Source organism: Sphaerodactylus townsendi, unplaced genomic scaffold (assembly GCF_021028975.2).
Source record: "Sphaerodactylus townsendi isolate TG3544 unplaced genomic scaffold, MPM_Stown_v2.3 scaffold_111, whole genome shotgun sequence".
Taxonomy (NCBI): domain Eukaryota; kingdom Metazoa; phylum Chordata; class Lepidosauria; order Squamata; family Sphaerodactylidae; genus Sphaerodactylus; species Sphaerodactylus townsendi.
The window spans coordinates 14,262-25,399 of NW_025949639.1; the positions used below are offsets into that span (position 1 = coordinate 14,262).

At 52.6% G+C, this 11,138-nt stretch overlaps 1 protein-coding gene across 2 annotated transcripts; it reads left to right on the plus strand.

The window, feature by feature from the left end:
- Positions 1 to 4,221: 4,221 nt before the first annotated feature.
- Positions 4,222 to 11,098, plus strand: ARHGEF39 (Rho guanine nucleotide exchange factor 39). 2 transcript variants are annotated; one of them, XM_048482243.1, is made up of 6 exons: positions 4,486 to 4,740; positions 5,234 to 5,328; positions 7,348 to 7,468; positions 7,675 to 7,793; positions 10,072 to 10,142; positions 10,303 to 11,098. In XM_048482243.1, exons 1-6 carry the CDS (start codon positions 4,597 to 4,599, stop codon positions 10,494 to 10,496), a joined length of 744 nt encoding a protein of 247 aa, XP_048338200.1. In that variant the 5' UTR covers positions 4,486 to 4,596; the 3' UTR covers positions 10,497 to 11,098. The 2 variants fall into 2 exon arrangements, with proteins under 2 accessions (XP_048338201.1, XP_048338200.1); XM_048482244.1 differs by lacking the exons at positions 10,072 to 10,142; positions 10,303 to 11,098 and adding an exon at positions 8,213 to 10,065 and having other exon boundaries at positions 4,222 to 4,740.
- Positions 11,099 to 11,138: the final 40 nt, after the last annotated feature.

Below are 11,138 nucleotides of genomic sequence, written 5' to 3' on the forward strand. Positions count from 1 at the left end.
CTCCGGGTCGTTACTGGCTTGAGGTCGGGAACTGAAGCCCCGCCTCCCCCTCTGATTCAAGCGGGGGTCTGCAGTCCTCCCGAATCCGGTGACTGTCGCTATCGGGCCGCTGGGGCTGGGCCATCAAGCGCCTTTCATCGGGCCTCCCTTCCATCGAGTGGCACAGGATCCATCCCGGCCAGGGATTGGCGCTGCACTGGCCAGGTTAGGCTCTGTCTGCCCACCGCCAAACCCAGGCAGGAGCCCCGGGCCAATCCCATGGTGGAAGGGGCTATGAGACCCCCCCCCCTCCCGGGTCTCCCGTTGCATCTTGCAGAATGAAGATTCACTCCAGTTGACCAACTGCTGGGAGAGGCCAGCTCTCTTTTCTAGCCTTGGACATGTCCTGCCCCAACACAGCATCTGGGGGGGGGGGGTCATACAAAATCCCCACCCCGTGTGCTGGGGGCTAGCCACACACCTCCTCCACATTAATACAACCCACAAGCCCCATAAATCCCCTGTGGTGTAAAATACCCCCCCCCCCTTAGCAGACACATGTGGCTTGCTCACCCACGGCCATTGCCCGCTGGACAGCCCAGGGACGTGCTCACATGACAGTCTTCCATTCATGGCCCACTTGCCTGTGTGCACCTATTCTGGTGAAGTTGCCTGATTCAACCGAAGACAAGAGCATGTGCGTGCTTCCTCATCCCAAGGGAGGTGGTCAGTCTGAGCTGGAGCAAAATGTGAGACAAGGGTGAAAAGTTCCCCACCTGATTTGGCTGCACTTCTCAGGAGCATTCGCCGTTTAGTTGGACTAGAAATGTGATAGAGTTAAGTGATAGAGTTAAGTGGGGCAAAACACCAGTGAGGGTGTTGATCCAGCCAGCCCCACCAACCAATGGTTCTGCAGGCGGTTTGCTGCTGCCTTGGGCAGAGTCATCCATCACTTCATGCATAAAGTCCAATTTCCCAACAGGCTGGTTGGGCTCAGGCCAGCTGACAGCAAAATAAACCCATTCAGAACAACATGGAAAGCATTTAAAAACCGTCAATTAACAACCCAACGGCCCCCCTTGTTTATATCAAAAATGGGGGCAAGTCAGGGAGGAGGACAATGGGAAATAGTGAATAAGATTAATCTACAATAAGGGAGGGAAAAGAAAGGAAGGGGGAAAGAGAGGGCGCAGGGAAAGGATAGGGGGCGGGTAATGGGAGGCCAGCTAGATGTAAGACCAGTGGTTCTTGAGTCTTTGGTGATTTCCCCCCTTTTCCATTTCTTTGTACATGTCCACTCGTGGGAACTAGTGGACGCAGCAGTGGAAGCGGTATAATAGGAGCTGGCTGGCTGAGGGTTCAGTCCAGGAGAACTACAAGAAGCAGATCTGAAGATAACAGAATTCTGTGGGGCTGGCCGGGTGAACTGGGGCAGAAGGCTGCAGAGGGTAGCCAACCCCTGGCCTTTAGTCTGCCAAAGCAGAAACCAGAAGGCAAGTCTTTTGGATGCAGTGTTGCAGGCGGAGACCGGTTGTTAGTGTGCAGAAGCAGAACAGAACTGGAGTCCAGGAGCACCTCAAAGACCAACAAAACTTCCCAGGGTCAAAGCATTTGTCAGCGAGGCCAGATGCCCGTCCAGAAGCACACGAGGGTGCCTTGTGCCTGCACCGTGGAGGACCCGGCCCTTCACCTTCCGGGCAGTCACCTACATTTGTCCTGCAGGACCACGTGGTTGTTGGTGCCAAGACTGTCCAGCAGGCAGGTCCATGACCCCACTGTCATCACTGAGGCTGCCAGCAAAACATGTAGGGAATTCTGCAAAAACCTGCGGCCTCTTTTCTTATTAGTGATGAGGTGGGGCGGGGGCTGTCTCAGCCACCTGGGTTTGAAAAGACAAGGATATTTTGAGTGGGACACGAGAACAATAACGGAGGTATGAATTGGAAAGACACTGAAGGGATCTTGCTTGGTGGAGAAGGAGTAATCACCATAACATCAAAAAGTAATTTGTAAAGTTGAGCTGATAAGGTTGGTGGGAGCGTGAGGAGTGAGGACTTTTGACTTATGCAAAGAAAGCAAAGGTTATGTTAACTAGAAATCATGGAGGAAAACCATCAGCTAACTTTCAGGTGGGGAAAGAGGTGCCTTTCATCATAAGAAAGAGCCTGCCGGATCAGACAGTTGCACCACTGAGCAATACCTGGCCCAAATCCTGGTCGGCCTCTGTGTGGGGCGGGAGGCTGGATCAGATGGATCCTTTTTGGTCAGATCCAGCAGGGTCCTCTGGTGTGCTCATCTCTTGAAATCCCACCCCCCCCCCCCTTGTCTTTGCTCAGCGTGTGTCTTCAGTGAGCTCAAGAGGAGGATGGAGAGCTGTTGGCCCAAGGGAGCCTGATTGCTTACTAGACCTATATGACAATCATTAAGTGCTGTACCTTATGATTCTTGACAAATGTATTTTCTTTTATGTACACTGAGAGCATATGCACCGGAGACAAATTCCTTGTGTGTCCAATCACACTTGGCCAATAAAGATTCTATTCTATTCTATTCTATTCTGTGGGGGTGGGTGGGTGGGGTCTCATATGCATCGTCAGTATCCCAAACTGGGCCATGATGGGTTGTGTTTTCAATGTCCCAGTGTTACCCCTGTTTGCCAGGTAACAATAAGTGATTTCAGCTCAGCAACTTAATGAGGCTCAGGAAGGCGATGTTCTTCAAGCAAAAAGGATTTCATTGCAGATGGTGGTCACAGCTCGGCCAGGAGGGAATCGCGTCTTGCAACGCAGTGCAAGAACTTTTGCCTTTTATTCCCAAACTTCAAAGGGGGCAGAAGGGGCAGGAAAGGGGAGGGGAGGGGGCAAGTCCCTCACTCAAACACCAATAGCAATACAAGACAGTTCAAAAGCAAGATACAGTTACACTTTTCTGAATGGGATTCCCAAATCCTGCTGTCAGGCGTCTTCCACTGTAATATCTCGCATGGCGGAGTGCTGGAGCAGGAGAGCAGATAAGGTTTTATTCATAAAATCCAGGTGGCTCGCTATCGCACTCAGCTAATCCTATTATCAGCTGGCTGTTTCCTTCAGTGATGCCCTCAGGCTCCCGCTTCACTGTGCTGTAACAAAGAAAAGTTCAAACTGTCCAATGAGGTGGTCCCTGCACGTCTTCCAGCGGCTGGGGACCCTTGGAGATTACTAGCAACAAGACGTTTGATTTGCAAGTCCAAAGAGGGTCTTTTATTCCTTGCCAAAGAGTCGGCTGGGCGTTGGTCTAAGCTGCATTCCAGGGCCAACTTCCCCTTGTCACTTAAGTATCAGACCTTTACAGGCTATTTAGCTTTACTATCAGACTACAAATTTCAAAAACAACATTTCTAACTTAAACATTAGAAAAACCTTAAGGATAAACACACATATTTATACTTATAGGCAAGACTTTACATATAGCTATTGGCAGGGCTTGCTTAAAACTAATAGGACCTAACTGAAGAAACTTGTTAGCCTAAAATCCTAAACTGCAGGCATAAACTCAACTAAAAAGGGGCTTCTATTACATCCTAGAATAACACAAACACAAGGGAAACCATATAACATTGGCACAAACATACATATACATTCTTTATGATCCTTATGGAGGCTTCTGAACTACACAAGTCTCCGCATCCGGGCATGGAGCCAGTGTAGCCAGGCAACCTGACTTCAGGAAAATATTTTGTTTATTTTCCTGGCGGTAACACCAGGGAATGCTCCCTGCGCTTCCTTGCGCAGCCCGCTGCTCACTTCTGTTGGGGGAGGGGGCAGGTGTATCCGGGCCCGCGAGCACCGCCAAACGTCGCCTGGTCATTTGGGGGCAGGAGCCCCGGCCGGGATTTTCCGGAGCCCTCCCCCACCCCTACCCCGTAACTTGCCTTGCGCGCGCCTCACGACCACAGGCATGATGCGCTTCGCAGGCGCTTTTTGCCTGCGCGGAACCGCCGGGTCCCTTCCCCGGCGATCCGTGGGCCAGGCAGCACCCGGGAAGGAAGGGGGGGGGGAGCCTGGAGTTCCGTGGCGCAGGCCCTTCTCTCCCGCAGGGGGGCGGCCAAGAGAGGCGGGGCGACTCCGGCCTGGGTCTTTCTTCCGGGGGTGGCCTTGTCCCGCCACCCACCGCCCACCTCCCGCAGGCAGGAGACTCTGCCTCCTCAAGTCTCCAGGGGCAGGACAGGAGCGTGGGGTTGGCCTCAGGGCGGGAGGCAGGAGGCGGCCACAGGGACAAGAGCGGCCCCGCCCCGCGCTCCTCTGGTGGGAGGGTGGACCCCCGGGCGGAGCCAGTCGGGCAGGAAGGGGCAGGGCCGGCCGTTTGAACGCCGGGCGCGCAGCCGGTCAGAGACGGGCGGGCCACGCAGCAGCCTCTCTGCTTGCCTCGCCGTCGGGGGCCCAGCCAGGGAGGGAGCGAGCGAGTGAGACTGGCGGGGGGCGTCGGGGCGTCTGGTCGCTGGCTGGCCCCGAGAGGGCGGGTCCGGCCGGGAGGGAGGGAGGGAGGCAGGCAGGCGCCGGATCCCGCGCGCGCTCGCAGCCGCCCCTTCGGAGGAGCGCCTGATCGCTTTGCCCGGGGGCTCGGCGGCCCGAAGGGCGGATGGCGGCCGCGGGGCCCGACGGCAGAAGCTGCGTCCATGTCGCCGAGCAGCGGGCCCGGTGGGAGAGGAGGCGTCGCCGGGCGGCCCAGGAGCTGGTGGGAAGCGAGCAGCGGTACCTGGAGCAGCTGGACCTGGTGGCCACCGTGAGCGAGCAGGACTGGGGTTGGGCCAAGGGGAGGCGACTTGGGGGGAGGGGGCGACTCGCAAGTCTTCCACGGAACCTCCCGCCTCTCGGCCACCGGGATCTCCCAGGAGGGAGGGCTGAGTTGGGGCCGAGAACCGGGGCGCGGGGGCGGGTGGATGGGAGGCACCGCTGATGTCCCCACATGGGGCTGACTAAGGAAAGTGGCGGGGGGGGGGAGGTGTCGGTTGGTCAGAGAGGGGTGGGGTGGGGCGCGGGGCAATCGAGCTACGAGGGAACTGTGAGCCTGGTGACCTCCCCTCACTCCAATACAGGTGAGTCGCGCAGGGGAGGGGTGCTGGCCAAGGCGTGGGAGACGTTTGGACAGAGCCCTCCTGAGGCTTCCCTCTGGAGGCTGTGTCTGGTGGCGGTCGAGAGCAGAGTGGCCAGGGGGCGGGGCTCGTCTGGATCTCTCTCTCTCTCTCTCTCTCTCTCTCTCTCTCTCTCTGCTGTAGTTCTTTGTGGCCATCCTGAAGGCCAAGGGGACCCTGAAGCCGGCAGTGCTGGAGGCCCTCTTTGGACCCTGGGAGTCTGTCTGCTCTGCCAGCAGGTAAGGGGCCTGCACGGTCACTTGCCCCCACTAGGTGGGGAAAGGGGGCTGAGTGGAGGACCACCCCCGCCCCCGGGGCTGGATTTTGGCTTCTTGGCCAACTTCTCAGCAGTGGGATGGGAAAGTATCTTTCCCTGGCCAGGCTCTCAGCTGCTTCCAAAGGGGTGAGTATTCACATGCCCTGTTTTTTAGAAAGGCAAAAAATCTGGCCAGTCTGAATGTTAGACGTTTAGTTTCACTGCTTGCGATTTCTTCCTGCTAGTTGGGCTCAGGGGCTCCTCTAGACGGGAGGAACCTTCAGTGCTCAGTCCTGGTGGACGCCCCGTGTGGCCCTGCCCTCAAGCTGCCCTTCAGCCACCACACCGAGGAAGTCAACTTCAGGGAGGGGCAATGGCGAGTGTGTGAGTGTGGGGGTAGGACACCCCGTGGCCAGTTCCAGCCTGACGTGTGGGGAATCATTCACATGCACTTAGGCCGGGGCTGATCTTCACCTGTTGGGTGGGGTTCTGATGGGGATAAAGGTGTAGTGGATAGAGGGGGCATGACTCAGTGGCAGAGCATGTGGTTGGCATGCAGAAGGCCCCCAGTTCAGTCCCTGGCACCACCCACTGGAGGCTCAGGCAGTGGGCACCTAGGACCTGGGAAGGCCATAGTCCTTTTGAGTGGACAGGACTGAGCTTGAGAGCCCCCCACGCCCCCACCCCCACGTGGTCTGACTTGGCGTGAGGCAATTTCATGTGTTCTTGTGAATCAGCAGCCCTCAACCCCCAGGGAGTGGCAGAGGCCAGAGGTCTTGCTTCAACTGGCAGGCAGCGAATCAAGTTGATCTTCTCCTTCATTGATTGATTTAGATCAGATAATTGGTAGCCCCCTTTAATCTCCAGTGGGTGCCCAAAAAAATGTGCAACATTGTTTTCCCTCCCCTGACTTTATCTTCACAGCACCCCCCTCCCCCGTAAGGTAGGTTAGGCCGAGCAAGAATTAAGCACTTAAACATCCACCGACGGAACTAGAGTTTGCATGCCAAAAGAGCGTCCATTACACCCTTGTCCCCTTCCCCTCTCCCTTCCCTCAGTGCCCAAGTTCCAGATCACCCCAGACCACCCTTCAGCACCCTTCAGATCACCCCAGACCACCCCACCGTTCCCAGTGGAAGGCAGAGGCAAGACCTCCCTCAAGTCAAAACCGTCTGTACTCCCCAGCACTTTGAAGTGCAAAAGCAAGCAGCTACATAACAACCGGATTAGTCCATGCTGGAAAGCGAAACAATAGGCTAGCACAGAGGAAGATCCCCAAAGAAAGGTTCCCGCATCCCAGTTGGGAGAAATGAAGGAGCAGCCAGAACACGGCCAGGTCTTGACACCAACAAACCTCCATGGCATGGAGAGGATTTGGACCTGACTCTCCCAAATGCTCTAGTGTTCCCCCGGAAAGGGAATGGGTGCAGCTCCCCAGTGTCTTTTATTTATTTATTTATTTATTTTATTTATTTTTTTTTTCAAATTTTATATACCGCCCGATCCAGGGGGGCTAAGGCCGATGATGAACAACAGGAGCAATCATACAAATATAAATACATAGGTCTTCTGGACTTCGAGTTGATGCCAGAGGCCAAAGCTGTCCTGCTCCGATCCCTGCAATCACAGGAGTGACTCTGAGTGTCTGGCCCCTTCCACACACGCAAAATAATGCATTTTCAAACCACTTTCACAACTGTTTGCAAGTGGATTTTGCCATTCCGCACAGCTTCAAAGAGCATTGAAAGCAGTTTGAAAGTGCATTATTCTGCATGTGCAGAACGAGCCTCTGTCTTTTCCCTTGTACCTGTTTTCTTAGTCTAGGAAGGCCAGGACAAGCTACCGGAAGGTTATCTAGGTTGGATGTTTGTGTCCATGGGATTTCGGTGTGCCTCTTGGACCTGGCAATCCCTTCTAGAAGCTGGGGAAGAATTCATGATGTAGAGTAAAAAGTAGAATTCTTGAATCCATACAGCTTCAGAGCTCTTCTCTCTGCATCCAGGACGCTGGTTTTTCATCTGGAGAGAGGCCACTTGGCTCTGGGCCTAGAGGGCTTCCGTCACCAGGTGGTCCTCTACAGGCACTACGCTGAAAACTTCGCGCAAGCCAAGAAAACTTTGCAGGTAAGCTTTGCCTGTCTGTCTGAATAAGGCCCCATGTCTATATGCCCCTCTGCCCACCACCCCACTTAGCCACAGGTGCCTACTCTGTCTGCAGCCTCCATCCAGGGCATCTCTGTGTTCTCTGACCAAGATCTTGGATGGGGGCAAGGAATCTCCTGCTAGCCAACAGTTCTCTCTGCATCTCTTCTTTGCCCAACTCCATGCAGAAGCAGGTGAGGAAGAACAAATCCTTTGTCCGCTTCAAGAAGCTTCAAGAGGCTCGTCCTGAGTTCAAGGGCAGCCGGTTGGAAGATGTGCTTCCTCTGCCCCTCCAGAGGCTCCCTCAGTAAGTGGTGACTTCCAATCTTACCTTTGGCCTCCATAGCTTGCAGCTAGAATCACAGAATGATGGAGTTGGAAGAGACCACAAGGGCCATCAAGTCCAACCCCCTCCCATGCAGGAACAGACTTAGATCTGAGCCAGCCTTGAAGAGTCATGCTACAAATTAGGCTTTATCCAGACTGAAAGGGTTTGATTTAAAGGTGGGATAGTTGTGCACTTTTGCTTCTGAAACCCTCTCTTCAAGGGTCTTCTCATTGCTTGCTGCAAAAAGCAATTGAATTTATTATGTTCGTATCCTTGGTAGTCCTGAGAAATAGTACCTTGCGCTCACCAGAGTGCCATTTCATGTGATCTCTTTTGAGTGGGGAAAACCTTGCTAGATGGAGCCTTTCATACATTCTAAAAGATAAAATATTCCATAGGAGGTTCTCGTTCAGCGGTTTCCCAAGTTGGGCTTGCACATCTGGACCTCACCCTGATGCACCCCATCCTCGAGGCCCTCCGTTTCTGCAGCCACAGGAGCCCTGTCGGCACAGGCATAGAAGAGAACAACAGCCCCCCCCCGATGGCCTCACCCCCATACTTCTCAGCCTCTGTTAGCCTCACAAGGTTGCCTCCCCAGATCTTAGGGGAGCTCCCATGCACTGGGTGAGAACTCGCCCATTTCTGTGCTGAAGGCAGATCGTTGTGCATGTGGCAACTTCCTGTTGGCATTTTGCAGCTGATTTGGTGATCTGCAGGTGTTAGAGGCAAGAGTGAATGTTTGCCTACAATTACGCTGAATCATGCACCAGAAAGTTTAATATAGGTTAGTCTGACTTCTTCACTTCAACGTTGAACTAACACAGGAGTTTCTTGCGTGTCCTTGTTTAGCGAAACTTTGTCTCTGTGGTGAGGGAGCAAAATCCCCAAGTTTAACTTCCTCTTTCAGCAACTGTGTGTGTGCTCCAGCAGCTGCTGTCTGATTTCTCGCATCCATGACCTCTGATGGACTCTGCTCACAGCTAGGGCCTGCAAATGACTGCCTGCTGGATCATGTCTCTGGGGAAAATGCAGAAATAAGCAAGGCAACCGGAGGGGTGGCTTCCGCAGTGTTTGTACGGACCCTGTAACTAAGTGTTCAGATCACAGGAAAGAGACAGTGCCTCCGGATACTGGAGCTGATTGGCACGGTTGTTTAGGGAGAGGCCAGAGAGAAGTTTGCTTTGGACTTCGTCCTGAGTGGGTCTGAGGTCTGAAGTGAGATGTAACTGGTGTTGCTCCAGCCGGGGACGGTGATCATGGGGCCATTATGTCTAACGTTGAAGGGAAAGCAAGGCTCCCTCCAAAGTCCAACAGAAGAAGCACATTTGATTTTTGGAAGAGGACTCTTTTAAAGAACGGGGGCATTAGTCCAGGGAAACTGACACGTCAGGTAAGAAAAATGTAGGGTGTGTTTAAAGAACAGGTAGTCATAAAAGGCAAGAAGGTTGCCTTTAAGGCATTGCTGGGAAAAGGGAGACACCCCAAGAGTGATTGGCTAAAACTGACACCTCGGTTTTAATTCTTTTGGGAGCCAACATCGTGTAGTGGTTAAGAGCGGTGGACTCAGATCTGAAGAACTGGGTTTGATTCCCCACTCCTCCACATGAGCGGCAGGACTCTAATCTGGTGAATCGGGTTCAGTTCCCTGTTGGGTGTCCTTGAACCAGTCACAGTTCTCTCAGAGCTCTCTCAGCCCAAAGGAGGCTGGCAGTGGCAAACCACCTCCAATCTGGTTTGACTCCCCACACCTCCACACAAAACCTGCTGGGTGGTCTTGGGCTAGTCACAGTTCTTCAGAACTCTCTCATTCTCACCTGCTTCACAAGGTGCCTATTGGAGGAGGGAAGGCAATTGAGATTCCTTAAAGGTAGAGAAAATATGAGCCATGAAAACTAATTCTTATTCTGGACAGAAGGCGGAATAACGGCATCTGGAAGGATTGTTGTTACCTATGCAAGGTGGAGACAGCACCACCTGCTTCCGCCTGTGCAGTCTGCTCCCATCCTGCCTTCTCTGATTGGTGTTGGGTGTTTATGGCACCTTTCTATCTCTTTGGCATTCTTCCTTCACTAGAATCTTTAGAGAGAGTTTAGAGAGAGTTTAGAGAGCTAGGTTAGCTTGCACACTGACTCACTGACCCTAAGGTCACCCAGGAGGCTGAGCAGAGTTGAGAGCCCATTTTCAGCTGCATTCTAGCCATTGTGGCACTGTTGGTGTGACTCCTTTCGCATGCCCTCTGCTCTCACTTCTTTGGCAGGTACAAGTGTTTGCTGGAAGTCCTGGTGGAAAACACCTTTCCTGATAGCTCTGAGTTTGAACAGCTCACAGGTAGGATTCAGCACTCCCGTCATGCCTGGTCAAGACTGCAGCTCATTCCATCACTGCTGGTCTGGACTCCTGTTCTTCACATGTGCCCACCTCTCCTATGTCTCATCACCCCAAATAGTAGAAGGAATTGCCCTTCTATTTGATGCTGTACTCTTTGCAGGGGTCTTGAAGTCTGTCTCTGAGGTTCTTCATCAAGTCCAAGAAATATCTCGCTTCCATGAGAACTCCTGCCAGATGAGCCGGGTTCAGAAACTGCTCAAAGGACAGAAGATTCAGTTGTTAGCTCCAGGTAGACCCCCTCTGAATTATGATTTTGTTATGCTGCTTCACTTAGTCTGGTCTCTGGAGAGGTGACATATATGTTTCCTAATTAAACAATGCTGTGGCCGCCCCCCTGCCGTGCAGGGGGAACAGTCAGTAGCAGAGGTCAAAGGAAGGGCAAGTATTCCACTGATGTCAAAGCCACAGAGTGGCTATCCGAGCCTCACGAGGTGCACTGATTCTGAAGTCTCTGGGCTGACATTTGGAAGGTGCAATACGGGGCTATGGAAATCCTTTCCCCAGCATATTAGTAATCTTGACGATACTGGAATGTAAGGTGCTTCAGAGGGGTGAGGTTAATTTAAATCTTCAGGAAGCTTTCTATTCAGGTGAGATATGCTGTGGTCACTTGTACAGATGACTTCTTAATTAACCCTCCCCGCCCACACACAGACATTGATATCCCACCTGTATTACTTTTAGGTGTATAGGCTACCAGAAGTTGTTAGTCTGTATTTGTGACTTAGTTCTCTTGTATTTAGCTAGGGATTGTAGTTTCTCTTATTTGTTGTCAGGAGTAGAGTAGGAACTAGGTAGCTCTACTAGGTTATTCTTGCAGCAGTTATGGTGAAGGGTAGTTTAGTCTTACAGGGTAGTTCTAGTTTATTGGTAATGTTTTATAGTGTATATAATAATAATAATAATAATAATAATAATAATAATAATAATAATAAT